We start from the raw sequence: 14,435 nt of genomic DNA, 5'->3' as shown, positions 1-14,435 counted from the left end.
AGACAGTCCATGTGAAGAGATTAGCACAGGATATAGCACTTTGTAATAATAACATAAACAAGCTATTATGGTGTAAAAGCAGTTTTTTAGCAAGGTGCAACACATTATTATCTCTTTTGTGCAGAGATGAACTTTCTTCTTAGAGAGACGTGACCATCCTAGGCCACAGACAACATTTGGGAACCAGCGCTAGAACCCAATTCCTCCAACTTGAAATCCTGTTTGTTTTGTTCTTTTGAGGGGTGGGGTGTTATTAGGTTTGTTTGTTTATTTTAACGGAAGCAGTAGGGATCGAACCCAGGACCTCATGTATGCTAGGCGTGCTCTCTACCACTGAGCTACACCCTCCTCCCTTCAAGCCCTGTTTGCGTTCTAGCTGTGCTCCTTTAACATGATATGAGAAGAATCCTAGAATAATTTTGAACTACCAACCAAAGTATAAAGAGTCTGAATGGCCCTTCAGGAAGAAAAACATGCAAATGAGTAAAAGAACACAAATAGAAAAATAGAATGTCCTGGGTCTATTGCACCTGCATTGAGAATATTGAATATTGTATCTGCTGTTGAATAGAGGGAGGAAACAGCTTTATTTTAGAAATATTTTTATTATTTATTTTAAAAGTCAAAATGACTTTATCTATCTACATGTATTTTTGGCACTTAAAAGACAGGGCTTTTTGCTCTTGTGTATAAATTTCTCTGGGCAAACACTTAAGATTGTACAAAATTTAAATATTTAATGCAACTTTATCATGATGTTTTTCTCATTTGTGTACTACCATATGTATGTGAATTGCCTTTATTTTGTTTCCACAGAATGCTGAAGTTTCTGTTTTTGAAGTAAATATACGCTTTGTCGGTGGACTGCTCTCAGCCTACTATCTGTCGGGAGAAGAGGTAAGATGAAAAGCAGCATATATATGGGAAGTATAAAGTGTCTTAAAATTATATTTTCTGGGTAAAATAGGCCTTTTGCAGCATCCATTAAATTTTCACATTTCAGTGGGCCACTAGCATACACTAAATTTCTTATAATATCTACTAATTATATGAGCACACTGGGAAAGTCTGGCAGAACATGTTGTCAGGAAATGTTTAGCAATGCCTTTAAAAAACCCTGGCTCCGTTATGTTATGTGTGGTGTGATTACAACTACAAATTATATATGCCTGTGGACAGAGTAAAGAGGCTTAGTACAGTGGCAGGCTTGTGGATAAATCTGTTTCTTTAAATATTATTTTAATGTTAGTAAAATGTTCACTTAATAAAAAGTTTTTAAAGTTAAGAAAGCTTGGCAAGTGAGATATAAAAATTACAGTGTTTTAAGAAGTTGAGGGGGTGAGGGAGATACCCAGCTTCCCAGCGAGAAGTCCCGTAGGCCAGTATCCCTGTGTACAGTGCTGCCCTGGGTTGAGGCCTAATTAATGATCCACTACTCAGAGCAAAGCAGGAGTGCCTTCAGTTGATAGATTAAGAAGGGGTTTTTGTATCATGCTCACGAAGAGCACAGATTCTATTTTCTTGAAAGGTTTTGGACAACTTTATGAATGACAACCTCAGTGTCCACTAAGAGTCGCTGGACTGGGCCTCACCTTTCATGTCGACAGTGTTAAAAGCTGACATCAAGGAAGAACAGTCCTGTATTTCAATTGCATATCAATCAGATTTGTGTTAGCCGCAGCACTCTGGCTAGGGGAGGAGTGGAGCTTACCTGGTGTAGTAGTTCATGCATTTCTACGCTCCTTCAGACAGATTTAAGCAGAACAATAAATGTTTAATGAGAAAGACTGTTTTACTTTGTTTCTGTCTCTCAGGTACTTTCCTAGTCATAACAAAACAGCCTGCACAATCTTAACATTCTCTCTCTGCTTAGATTTTATTCTACCTCAGAGATTTTAAAAGTCCGTAGATGACTTCTCTATTCCCCATATCTGTCCTGTTTATGTGTTAAATTCTGTTCCTCATTATCCCTCTTATTCCCTTAAACCTGGGAATCCATATTTTTAAGAATTCATACTTAAAATTAACCACTGTTTTTTCTAACTAAAAAAACTGCTTTTGGAGTACTTGTCTTTGAGTATTCAGTGCCTGCATATTCCCCCTGTTTTTGACGTGGCATGCTTAAGATGACCTTGATTTTAACTTTCTTCATCAGTTCTGTGGGAGTGAGACAATTTGGAGGAATTAAGGATGCTTCATTCTGTATCTGGGCTCAGATAGGGTAATGGAGCGTACAAAGAGAAACAATTATGTATTTCTTCTAAATATACATCATATTTAATTAAGATACTTGTTTCACCCATAACAATGCCTTAAGTTTATACGTAAGTGTTTATTTCTATATGTGTGTATGCTTATTATAGGCATATATATTTATATACTTATATAAATATAATACCTACAGATATTATAGTTTATTGGTAAAATCATTTGCCTAAGACCTTGTAAGGGTATTTTTAAATTCTATACTTAGCTAACTTTAGTAAGCAAAGGACTGCAAAAACACCTTCACTGAAAATAATTATTCTTTTAGTACATTTGCTTTGTCCTTATCCCTGAGCAAAACATTGTTTTTATTATATCTAGATTTTCTTTATTTTAATTTAATAAAAATTACTTTAGGTATTTCCTTTTTTATATACTTTTCTATGTTTCTGTAGAATATGTGTTAATTTTAGTTCTTAAGGATTCATCTTCTCAGCTTTGTTTTTGCTAACTATTCCCTAAATGTTGCACAGTTGGGTTGTTCCTAGTATTTCTGTATTTTGAATAATATAGTTATAACCAGCCAGTTAATGTGTTTATTCTCTAAATTGGGATTGCCAGGTGAGAAATGATCAGTATTAGACTATTTACCATCATCTCCTGTTTCTTCCTTCCAGTTATCTCATCACTGTCAGTTGCCTTTCATTTGACCAGTGCACTCAGGAGACTGGCTTTCAGGAATGTGATTGAGGAGAATTATTTTACCCCAAGTCTGTGCCTAAGCTATTTGTCTCCATATCACAGTAAAAAATTAGGCAGTCATTTAATAGAAAGAACATCAACATGGCCAAATTATGAATTAGTTGGTTTCAGATTGTTGAGAAAGTTCTATACTGCATACTTTTATGTGGATCAAGATATTTACTAAGACAGTCTAGGAAAATTCATCTTCCTAAATTATCTCACAGAGGGGCTACTAAATCATCATAATTTAACATTCTCTTTTCATCTCTGTGGCTCAGGAGTATTCTGAGAACATCTTATAAATCACCATCAGAAATGTATAAGTCCACATTGGTATAAGCTCAAGATTCTTAAATTTATATTGCAAAAACAGAAGAGGAAATACCACTGATTTGTGTTACATGCTTCAGGAAAATTACAAGTAGAAACACTGAATAATAATCAAGAATGTCAATGGAACTGTATCTAACTCACTCTACCTACCTGTCTAATTAAGCCTACCAAAAGAACAATAGAAACGTTACTTGTTGACAAATACTTTGTTTACAGGAACATATTCAAAAACTTAAAATGTCCTAACTCAGTTAAAATATTTTGTCATGTTATTTGTTTTTAAAGTCAAACCACAAGACTTCCAGAGTCTAAATAAGAAATGCAAACAACCATAGGAATTACAAACAGATGGGGTAGAAATAAGATGAATACTAAATACTAAATGATCAGTATTAAAAATAAAGAGATAGTATTGCTCTATTGTAAGTTCGAGGGAAACTAAAATCCCCATTGGAGATATAGTGAATAGCAGTAGCTAGAATATCATTATCCATTATGTTCTACAGCTCACTAGTTTCTTGAGATATGGCAGGATAAATCTGTATCTGTATACGTACTAAAAATAAATCCAGAAAAAGCTACATCCTGCATTCTTTCTTAGAAATTCACAATTCACAGAAAAAGAAACTGATTTTATTTATCCCTATGTCTTCCATACTTACTTCCTCTCTTATGTTTTTAATGTAACATCCGCTAACACTGAGTTACAAATATAGTTTCCCAGAAAAAATTTTGGAAAATGCCACTGTAGCATAAGAAAAATCAAAGCAAAAATGATATTGAAAATTGGCAAATGCAAAACAGGACATCACAAAGGAAGATGATGCACGTAGAAGGTAGCATGTATGAAATTACCATGGATTATTATTTGTTTTATGACAGAAAGCAGTGGCTATGTTGAGCAGAAAGAGAATGTAATGGAATATAGTGACGCTACAGACTTCTAGAGAAGGCTGAGGAACAAGTTAGAACTAACACTCTCAAGTTGCCACAGAGGATCTGTGGCTCAATAGTCACTCTGGGACATCCTAGGATTAATAATAAATATGAACTATTTTTTCTAACCTTGTAAGGACACAAAATCCCAGAAGAAGGAGGTCAGTTGGCAATTTTGGTTACATGTGGCGCCTTGACAGTCTTGGGAAATGAAAGAGAGGATATGATAGAAGAAGTTTTCCACAGACTTTGAATTCGGTATCCTATGCAGACCGAGGATAGATAATTCCTGAACAGGAAATTGAGACCCTTTTAGAAGAGTAAGAAGAAAAGATATTTGGGGGGGGGGGATAAAAAAAAAAAGACATAATTCCACTATGGTGAATAAGGGTATCAGAGGGAAATAGACAAACTGTATGGAAACTGATAATTTAATGAAATGCTTGGGAAAGATTTTCCTGATTCGAAAAACTGCTTTGTTCCATAAATTGAGACCATTTAGAACTGCCAAGATATTTAATCCTTAATGGAAACACTCGATTAGTATGTTTTAAGTATGTAAACTAGAAAAACAAAAAGTCAACTCATAAAAGCTAAAAAGATTAAAGAATGAGCTTTCAGTGAAAAAAGGTAACAAGGGTACCTGATCCAAAACTGTGGAAATACATATCATGGATTCTTACATTAGATCAGTTTACTCTGCCGAGATAGCCTGCATTTTGAAGGTAGCAAAAGAATGCTTTTTCCCAAATCCACCAAAAGAAACCCACTGCTCCAGACACATCAGTACAAAAGATTGCTGAAGGACTTAACTGAAAGAGAGAAGTAGCTAATGCCACTAATTTTAAGACTATCAAGGGGAAGACATGGAGGAAGGGGATAGGATTGTGGGTTGGGGGGAGAGAGGTTAGACTGAGCATGTGAGTGTGATGGTAGAAAGATCTCTTTTCTTTCTTGTCATAGGATTCAGACATTTGTGGGTGCTTAGGAGGCTGGACATCAACTTTGTAGAGTTTGTTTAGTGATGAATAATCATACAAGTGTTTAGAAATCTCATAGAAAATTAGGATACACTGATGGGATTACCTTTCAAACTCAGTGTCTGCCACAGTCCACTAAAAAGAATAGTCATTTCCCAGAACATCTGTCTGTCACGTGCCTTATTCTGTAAGGAAGCTAAGGTGAGTTAAAGAAAATGTACATAATTCAGAGCTGTGGAAAACAGCGTAAAGACAATACTAAAGTCACATAACAAATAGCTGTTAGAGCAACGAGGCTCTGGGCAGAAAGTTATCTTCAGGTTTCCTGAAGGCCAGAGTGAAAAGGGGAGAGAGCTAATAGTCATTTAGTTTTAGTACTTCGATGGACGCTAAAAATTTGATAACATAAAATCACCCACATATAATATTACCTATATACAGACTAAATTTTCCATAAAACACGTGATCAATTGGAATAAACAAGAAAAAAACAATACAGTTGGATCCACCAGAAATATTTTTGCACCTCTAATCCTGCTTACATTGTAAACACTGGGCTCAGATATATCCCTCTCTCTCAAATATATGGAAGGTAGTCTAGTTATTGTCTCTTAAAAAGTCGGTTTGAATCCAGAAAGCAGAGAGATCAAGAAAGGGCATATTTGGAAAACAAAAAGGTCAGATTTTTAGTAATACAGCTATAAAAGAGAGGCTTGATTGAAATAATGGCACAATGAAACAGAAAAATGAAGTAATCAAATTCTTAACCAATATTTACTATGTGCTACAGATAATGAAAAATTTTCAGTAAATATATATATATAGTATATATGTATGTATGTATACAATGTTACAATCAAAATATAATATTGGAAGTATGTGACACATGTTTTAAAATGGTGAAACCACATGAAGACTTTTAAATAATCCCTTAAATAACTAGATCAGGGAATTAATCTAAAATACTAAAATAGACTACTTAGCAAATAGCTGAAGTTTTGCTTAGAGAAATACATGTTTCTAAATGTCTATATTATAAAAAAATTACTGTGTGGTGAACTAGGTTTATATTTTATTAATTAGAAAAAAGAATCAAGAAAAAAAGAAATAATAAAAATAAGAACATAAATAGATTATAAAATTAGAAAAAGGGCTGGACTTACCAAGCTTCTCCCTCCTCATCAATGTTCTTACTGAGATGAATTTTCTGGGAGAGAATTTGGCAACAGGAAGAACTGTAGTATTAAGTATTCATCTATTAAGTGACCAGGGGTTGACGAGGAGGAGTTTGAGGGGCCCCCTCAGCAGGAAAACGCTCACAGGTGTGGGTCTGGGCGAAACTACGGTGACATGGCGTTCGTCAGGTTGGGCCGCGTCACAGAGAAGTAGTGAGGGCCACGTCCACAGACGCGGTCACGGCTGGGAGAGGTTCAGTAGATGTTGCTTGCATTCCTACCACCTACCAGACACAGTTCTTTGCCTTGAGATGCCCCTGAGAATAAAATCACCTCCAATCCCTGCCTGTGGAGCTTGTCTGTTAGTGAGGAAACGTAACTCTCATAAACCAAAGCTGGGAAACTTGAACTACATGAAAACAAGGTTTATGTTTTGGTTTATTTTGTTTTGAGTATTGCAGGATAATAAGCAATCAGAAAACTGTTTAGAGATCGACACCCGTCACACCTGACCTTTGTACTCCCAGCGTCTTCCCTCGTTAGTCACTCTCCACTTGAACGCTGAAGATGTATTGTGCCCCACAGCCCTTCTTGGAAACCTCCACTGGCCCCTGTGGCCTTAAAAGTTGAGTCTTTTGACTTTGTCCACAAAAGCTTTATAATCTGGCCTCAGATTACATTCTCTGGATTTGTCCCTTACACACCTTCCTCTGTAACTACAGTGGGCTTTTTCCGCAAAATACACCAAGGACATCTGTGTGCTTTTTATTTCCACATTCCCTCTGCCTAGACTGGCTCTTACCCTGCTCCTTCCAACTCCCCCAGCCTAGATATGGCCCCTCTGTGGGGCCCTCCCCTGACTGCACTGCCCCCTCCTCCTTCGAGGAGGAGCCAGGCACCTGCTTCCTCCCCTGCACTCTCTGGGGTTGCTGCTGTCACAGTTCCTTGTATATGGATGGGTCTGGGGTCATCTTACCTCCTCACTCCACTTTCCCCAGTAGCATTTGTGCAGTTTTAAAGTAAGGTTTAAGTTTCTTCTGTTTTTTTCTTTTTTTCTTTTTTTTTTCTGTTTTTTGCATTTATTTATTTTTAACATTTTTTATTGATTTATAATCATTTTACAATGTTGTGTCAAATTCCAGTGTTCAGCACAATTTTTCAGTCATTCATGGACATATACACACTCATTGTCACATTTTTTTCTCTGTGATTTATCATAACATTTTGTGTATATTTCCCTGTGCTATACAGTGTAATCTTGTTTATCTATTCTACAATTTTGAAATCCCAGTCTATCCCTTCCCACCCTCTACCCCCCTGGTAACCACAAGTCTGTATTCTCTGTCCATGAGTCTTTAGATTCCACATATGAGTGATCTCATATGGTATTTTTCTTTCTCTTTTTGGCTTACTTCACTTAGAATGACATTCTCTAGGAGCGTCCATGTTGCTGCAAATGGTTTTCTTTTTTTTTTTAATCCCTTTACTTAGCACTGCATGCCTGGCACTAGAAAATAGTTAAGTGCTTGTTGACTAAACCTTCATGAGGTTTCCTGTGACCTTTATTTTTTAAAACTCCAGTAGAAAATTTCTCCAATACCTTCTAAGTAAAATCTTAACACTGATAACAAATAGACAGCTGTCCAGGAAGGCTTGAGGTAGAGTGTGGGTTCAAAGAGAATGCAGAAAGGTCATTGCAAATATACAGGATCTCTAACCTCCTCTATAACCCCCTCTACAAATCCACCCTATTCCCCACCGCAGCCCTCTCTGCACTAATCCTGGCAGAACATCTTTTCATCTGTTCTGCATATACCGGTTCTCCAAAAGAGTTTTGAAAACCAGTGAGCTAGAGACTAATCCAAATTGAAATCATTACTAAATATGGTAGTTTGTTTATTTTGAATTTTTAAAATAGAATTTACATCTGAACATTTTGTGAAATTTTAAACCTAAGAAGAAATTATAAAAGGTAAATGGGAAAGAGATTCTACAATGTAGAATTAATTTGAGGAAACTATCCAGCTAAAACTTTCTAAATGGTTTGATGATATATTTATGCTAATTTTCTAGAAAGAAACAATTTTAATCATATTAATTAAATGATGTTGATTGTTTCTTTATGTTATTTTGTATTAATATGTTTGGCCCTATTATTTCTTAGAGGTTTAGATTGATCCTTACATATATGTTAGATATTAATTTACTATTCAGCATTCACTATTGAAATTTTTATAAAAGGAATGAATACAATAAGCTAAATAGATAAATTCTTATTTAAAAAGGTTTAACTTAAAGTGATATTAGATTCTAGTGATTTTGCTTAAATTTATAATTAAGTTTCCATGGTTAATGAGTTATAACTGCTGCATATTAAATTTTTTGATTGGGAAAAAGGGATCTGGGAGTATATGGAATTGATTCTAAAATAATATACGTTTTAGTCAAATGAAATTACTATCTTTTTTGTCTCAAAGTGAATTAGAAATCATACGTACTCCTTAACTCAGATTTGCTATATGTGTCTCCCTCTGTATAAACCTCTGTCCTGTGTTTATAATTGTTTTTAGAAGCACAGAAGTTGTATTAGCTGTAAGAACTTTATCTCAGTAATTCATGAAAATAGTTCTACAGTTTCCTAATAATTCCAGCTCCAAAACTTATTTATGGCTAATGTATAAATGCCAGAAGCTGGTATAGATTTCCATCTGATTGATTAATGTGGTAGACCAAACAAGAGGGCTTGGGGCCCAAAGAAGAGGGAAACTCAGAAAATTAACTTCTTAATGAAATATTTGTATCCCCCTTTTAGGTGAGCGTAGCACTTTGCACATAGTAAGTGGACTACAAGTTCACATCAGTGAGAATAGACCCAGGTTACGATGCAGCTGGGAGTAGCAGAAGATAAGAATCTGTGAGAAGAGAGGATCCCCCAAACTGGAGTCAGTTCTGCACCACTAGGAAAAGACATCCATCCTGTGGTAGAAAGTAGAGAGCTGTGCCTTGGGATAGGAGTACGTTTCTGCATTAACTTTTCAAGTAAAAACCTACTCCTCCAGGACTTGTCTACAGAATTTTGCTTCTCCAGGAAACACCTCCTATGCTAGGCTTCTCCTGCAACTTCCCAAGTTTCATACAGTAAAGTTGACAGCATAAACTACCGTATTAAAAAAAGAATGCCTGTCACCAGCATTGTGGTTATCTGCTGGGAGAGCCAATCAGTGCTCTTTGGCAGCACCCGACTGTGTGGAGCAGACGCTGGGGACCTACCTGGTGCTTTTCCTCTAACCCTTTTCTCTGTGATTTAAGTACTTCCCTAAGCCAGACACTTCTCTTTTTGCAAAAGCCTAATGTAAGAGATGAGGTAATATGTTTGTATTTAGATTTAATGTTGAATCATTTCATAATTCACAATGTCTGTTAAAACCAATACCTCAAATCATTTTTATTGCCTGAACCATATCGACATAGATTTCTAATACTAGATTTGTGTGTGTTATGTACGTGTGTGATTTAAACAGAAGTTATATTTTTCCAGGAACATTTCTATGTGTTTTTTTCTGTGAAATTTTGATGTCCTTTAGAAAAGTATCATGAGATAGCTATAGCAAGGAACCTAAAATTTAAAAGGACTAGTAGTGAATTCCTGAGAATTGTGATAATTTACCATCTGTGAAGTCCATTTATTTAGTGGATCAGCAGATGCTTATTGAATACCTGCTTTGAAACACTGCACTTGGTGCTACAGGAAAAACAAACAAGAAAAACAGCCTCCAAAGGGGAGAGTATAGCTTAGCAATAGAGCCTGTGCTCAGCATGCACAAGGTCCTGGGTTCAATCTCTAGCACCTTCATTGAAAGAATAAATAAGTAAACCCACCCCCCATTGTTTTTTTTTAAAGAGAAACAATCTCCATTGATGAATATTAATGCGTATAAATGTCACAACAACCCTATAAAGAAAGTTAGGAATAGTTACTGTTTTTATCCTAATTTTACATAGGGAGAAACAGAGCCCTGAGAGTTGAGTACCTTGCCCAAGGGCACATGAAGTGGCATAGCTGATGTTCAAACTTGTGTAGTCTAGCAACAAGACACCAAGTAGCAACTAGACATTAGGGATCTCAAACACAGAAGACAGATGCAGGCAGTAGACTTGAACTTAAGGGTCATTGACAACTAGAAGATACATGAAGGGACAGAAGGGAATGGGGTTGCTGAGAATACATTAGACTAAGAAAAGAGAGCCTTAACATTTAAGCATTGGTGAGAGGAGGAAGCTAGAAAGAGGGACTAAGAAGTAGTGGACCCAGAAGAAGGAGGAAAGCCAATAAAATGTGTTTATCACAGAAGCAAAGGGAAAAATAGCATTTTGAAAAATGTGAAAGTACTCAGTTGTGTCAAAAGTTGCTGCTAGGGCAAGATATTTAAGGAATGAAAAGCATCTTTGGACATTGCAGTGTGGAGGTCATGGATGACTTTACTGAAAGGACTTTTGGTAGAGTAATAGCAGAGAATTTAAATTGGTTTTGGTGTTGAAGAGGAGAAGGTCTTTAAGAAGGTGGGGAAGAGTGGAATTCAGAGGACAGATAGCCTTAGGGAGTGGTCCCTCCTCCACTGCAGTATGAAAGAGTGGAGGAGAAAATAGGCACACATGTCAGTGACTTGGTAAATCTGATAACAAAGATATGAGATAATTACTGTCTGGTGACCCCTGTTAACTGTATGAAGAAACAGAAGACGGGGACATCTGCTGAGACTCACAGGGAAAAAGTAGACATCTGAGATGAGTGTATATAATTTGAAATTGTCATTCCAGAGGGGGTTGACTAGAGGATCCTGGTAGAGTTTCTGGACAGTATCTAGGTGGGTGACCATGAATTCATCATGGCGTTAATTCTCAGGTATATATTTCTCCATGGAGAAAGTAGTTGGTTGGTTTGGTTTTAGTTGAGTTTTGTTAGACAGATAACCAAAAAAAAAAAAAAAGGCATGGATTTTATTTAAATTATACACATAAAGTCCAAGAATGGGTAGAAGACAGTATAAAAAAAGCAGGGAGTCATTGTTAGAGAGAAAAAAGGTTAAATTGCTTGATGTTTAGTTGAAGTAGGATGGTAGAAGTAACAGTAATTAATCAGGTGACTAGAAGCTTTGGAAGTTAAGGCTATAAAGTGGAATGTATGACTAAGAGTTTTTAAAAATGGGGCAGTTTTAAGGGATGTCATAATCCAGGATAACATGAGACTGAGTGATGAAGGAGGGGTTTTGCCAGAAGCTATCTGCGTGGCTGACTATGCAATATATTTTAATTGAAAAAAATAATTGGTTTTTTTTAAATTGAAAAAAGCATCAGTGAACTTGTTTTTAAATTTGCTGAGATTTAAACCCTTTATATAATCATAAATCTGTATGAAAGTATGTGCTGAACAAAGGTCACTGCTTGAACAAAACAGAGAAAAATATTCATGCAGTCTGAAGTTTAAATATATGATTGTTGGACAAATATTCATGACTCTAGAGTCTTAAGAAGTTAGTGCAGATGATTACAGTTGGCAGTAGAAATGTAAACAAAGTGCTTATCCGCTAATTAGTTTGATTTGAGGCAACTATATACCTATGCAGTTGTTTCTTTTAAGCTATATACTAGATGAACTTTTATCTGCAGTAAATTTAGTATATTTGACTGTGGTGATGTAAATTTGCTTTGGATTTCCTTTAGTCAATTCAGGCTGTAATATGCTATACTGGAATATCATAGACTGGGTGGCTTATAAACAGACATTTATTTCTCATAGCTCCCGAAGCTGGGAAATCCAAGATCAAAGTGCCAGAGGATTTGGTGTCTCGTGAGAGCCAGCTTCCTATTTCATAGATGGCCATCTTCTTGATGTGTCCTCACATGGCAGAAGGGATGAGAGAGTTCCCTGGGGTCTCTTTTATAAAGGCACCAATCACATTCATGAGGGCTCCACCCTCATGACCTAAGCACCTCCCGAATGCTCCACATCCAAATTATCATTACATTGGGGATTATCATCTCACATATGCTTTTTGGGGGACACAGTCTATGGCAGGTACCTTCCTGAGTCTTCTAAAGATTCCATTTATAAAGCTTTCTTGTGTTACCATTTTATAATGTAGATTTGTAGTTTATGTATTTCTTTAAAGTTTCTTCTTTAAAACATTTTAGAAAATAGTTCATTGACAAATCTTGGAGTTAACCATCCTAGTAACTAAAGCCATTTCTGCCTCATTTTGAAGTGTTTCTCCAAGAGAGATCTGCTGATATATCTGAATATACCACCATTAACTTTGCATTTGAAAGTTCATCTTATAATTTAGCTGAAAATTCTTTTACATTGATGATAAATGGACCTAAGCCTTAAGGTTAGTGTTTGTTTTTAACTTAATAATTGTTCTGATTTTAATCTGAAGTGTCACATTCCTCTGAAGCACTACAAATAGTGATCATTTCCAGGGTCCTGCAAAATGAGAAAACTTTAAGGACTCTAAGAACTTTAGTGGTATGGTCAGGGAACACAAGAATTTTTTCACAGCTCTTTATTATAAACTCTTGTTTTTCATCCATACCAGAAGGTAGAGGATTAGAGTTAGAACAGATAAGTTGAAGAGGTTGTCATCTTTGTCTAATAAGTCCTGTTTGGTTGATATATTTATTTGTTTAATTTTTTTAACAGATTTTTTTAAAGTTCTTGATAAAACAGGTCACAATTGCTCTAATTTATAATTGCTACTAACTTTTATGTTTCAATTCTTACAGCTATGTTGGTATTATAATTATTATATAGTGGCCTCTTTCTTTAGACTTCTCTTATGAACTTCCTCTAGTCAGGTAGAAAGTACACTTATTATTCACTTTATGTTTAACTGTTAATTCAGATAACACCCATAGCATGAACGTTGACTGTGTGCTATCTAATCTTTATGACTATTTCATGGTATCTAGTGCTTTATGACTAGACTTGGAATAGTATTAACCCAGAGTTTAACTCTGAAGAATTAGTGGTAGTGGACCTTAAAGCTCTGTCATCTTGTCAGGTTTACAATTATTAACATGTTTAGTTGCTTATGATTCACACCTTTATTCAGCAGATATTACGTGCCAGCTGTGATTATTTTGAGCATCTATTACGTGCCAGGCTGTGTTCTTGTCTCTGGAGGATTCGGCTATGCTCTCATGAAATGTACAGCTAGCGAGGTAAAGTAATAAATAAGTTCACAGGATAATTTCAGATAGCAGTAAGAACTGTGAAGCAATACAATACAGTCCTGTGATAAAGAGTGACAGGGAGAGGGGCAGGAAGAAGAGGACTACTTTAGGGTGAACTGAAGCTTGGATCTGAATGACACTATTGAAGATTTGGAGAAAATAACATTCTGAACAGAGGAAGCCGAGAGTCCTGAGTTTATGGTAGATTTCTTTCTTCCCTTTGGGATGCAGAAGAGGAGGAGGAGGACAGTGGTGGTGATGATTATGGTGGTGATAAGACTGTTCAACTTTTCTTCACAAGTAAGGCATATAAATAATTGAAAGCACTGAATAATGTGAATGTACATAATTTAGAAAAAAGCATAGTATTTTCCAGTTTTGAATCGGATTTTCTAATAAAGAAATATGGAGGAAAATGGTAGTATCTTATTTTAAATGAAATTAGTTTGGCTTTATTAACAGACATAAATTGTGAAAGTTTGCCAATACAATTGGAATGCTTTCATGTAATTAGAGAATTCCAAAAAGAATTTAGAAATAGCTCATAAGTCTACCATATGTTGACAGCACTTTAATAAAATTCTTCTGACTATGAATGAAACTTTGGAATCCAGTTACCTATTTACTTTTTTTATTTTATTCACCTAGACAAAGAGAAGAAAAGCTCATATTTATTGTCATATATCATAAAAGTAACTGCAAAAAAGTGATTAAAACACCTACTCATCATTGTCATTAAAGATTTTCAGTGAACCATTTTATAGTATGTTCTTCTTCCGTTAAGTTAACTGTTGTCAAAAGATAAGACTGAGAACCAGGGCCCTTAGGT

At 35.7% G+C, this 14,435-nt stretch overlaps 1 protein-coding gene across 2 annotated transcripts in view; it reads left to right on the top strand.

Moving 5' to 3' along the window:
• Window positions 1–14,435, top strand: part of MAN1A1 (mannosidase alpha class 1A member 1) — a 151,706-nt gene that overhangs the window by 50,985 nt on the left and 86,286 nt on the right. For both annotated transcript variants that reach the window (XM_072965804.1, XM_072965803.1), the window contains exon 5: window positions 817–897. In XM_072965804.1, coding sequence (XP_072821905.1) covers window positions 817–897 — 81 coding nt within the window. The remainder of the gene's footprint in view (window positions 1–816; window positions 898–14,435) is intronic.

The sequence above is a fragment of the Vicugna pacos genome, chromosome 8, assembly GCF_048564905.1.
Source record: "Vicugna pacos chromosome 8, VicPac4, whole genome shotgun sequence".
Taxonomy (NCBI): Eukaryota; Metazoa; Chordata; class Mammalia; order Artiodactyla; family Camelidae; genus Vicugna; species Vicugna pacos.
The sequence above is the reverse complement of the archived record's forward strand: the minus strand, read 5'-3'. Positions and strand labels throughout refer to the sequence as shown.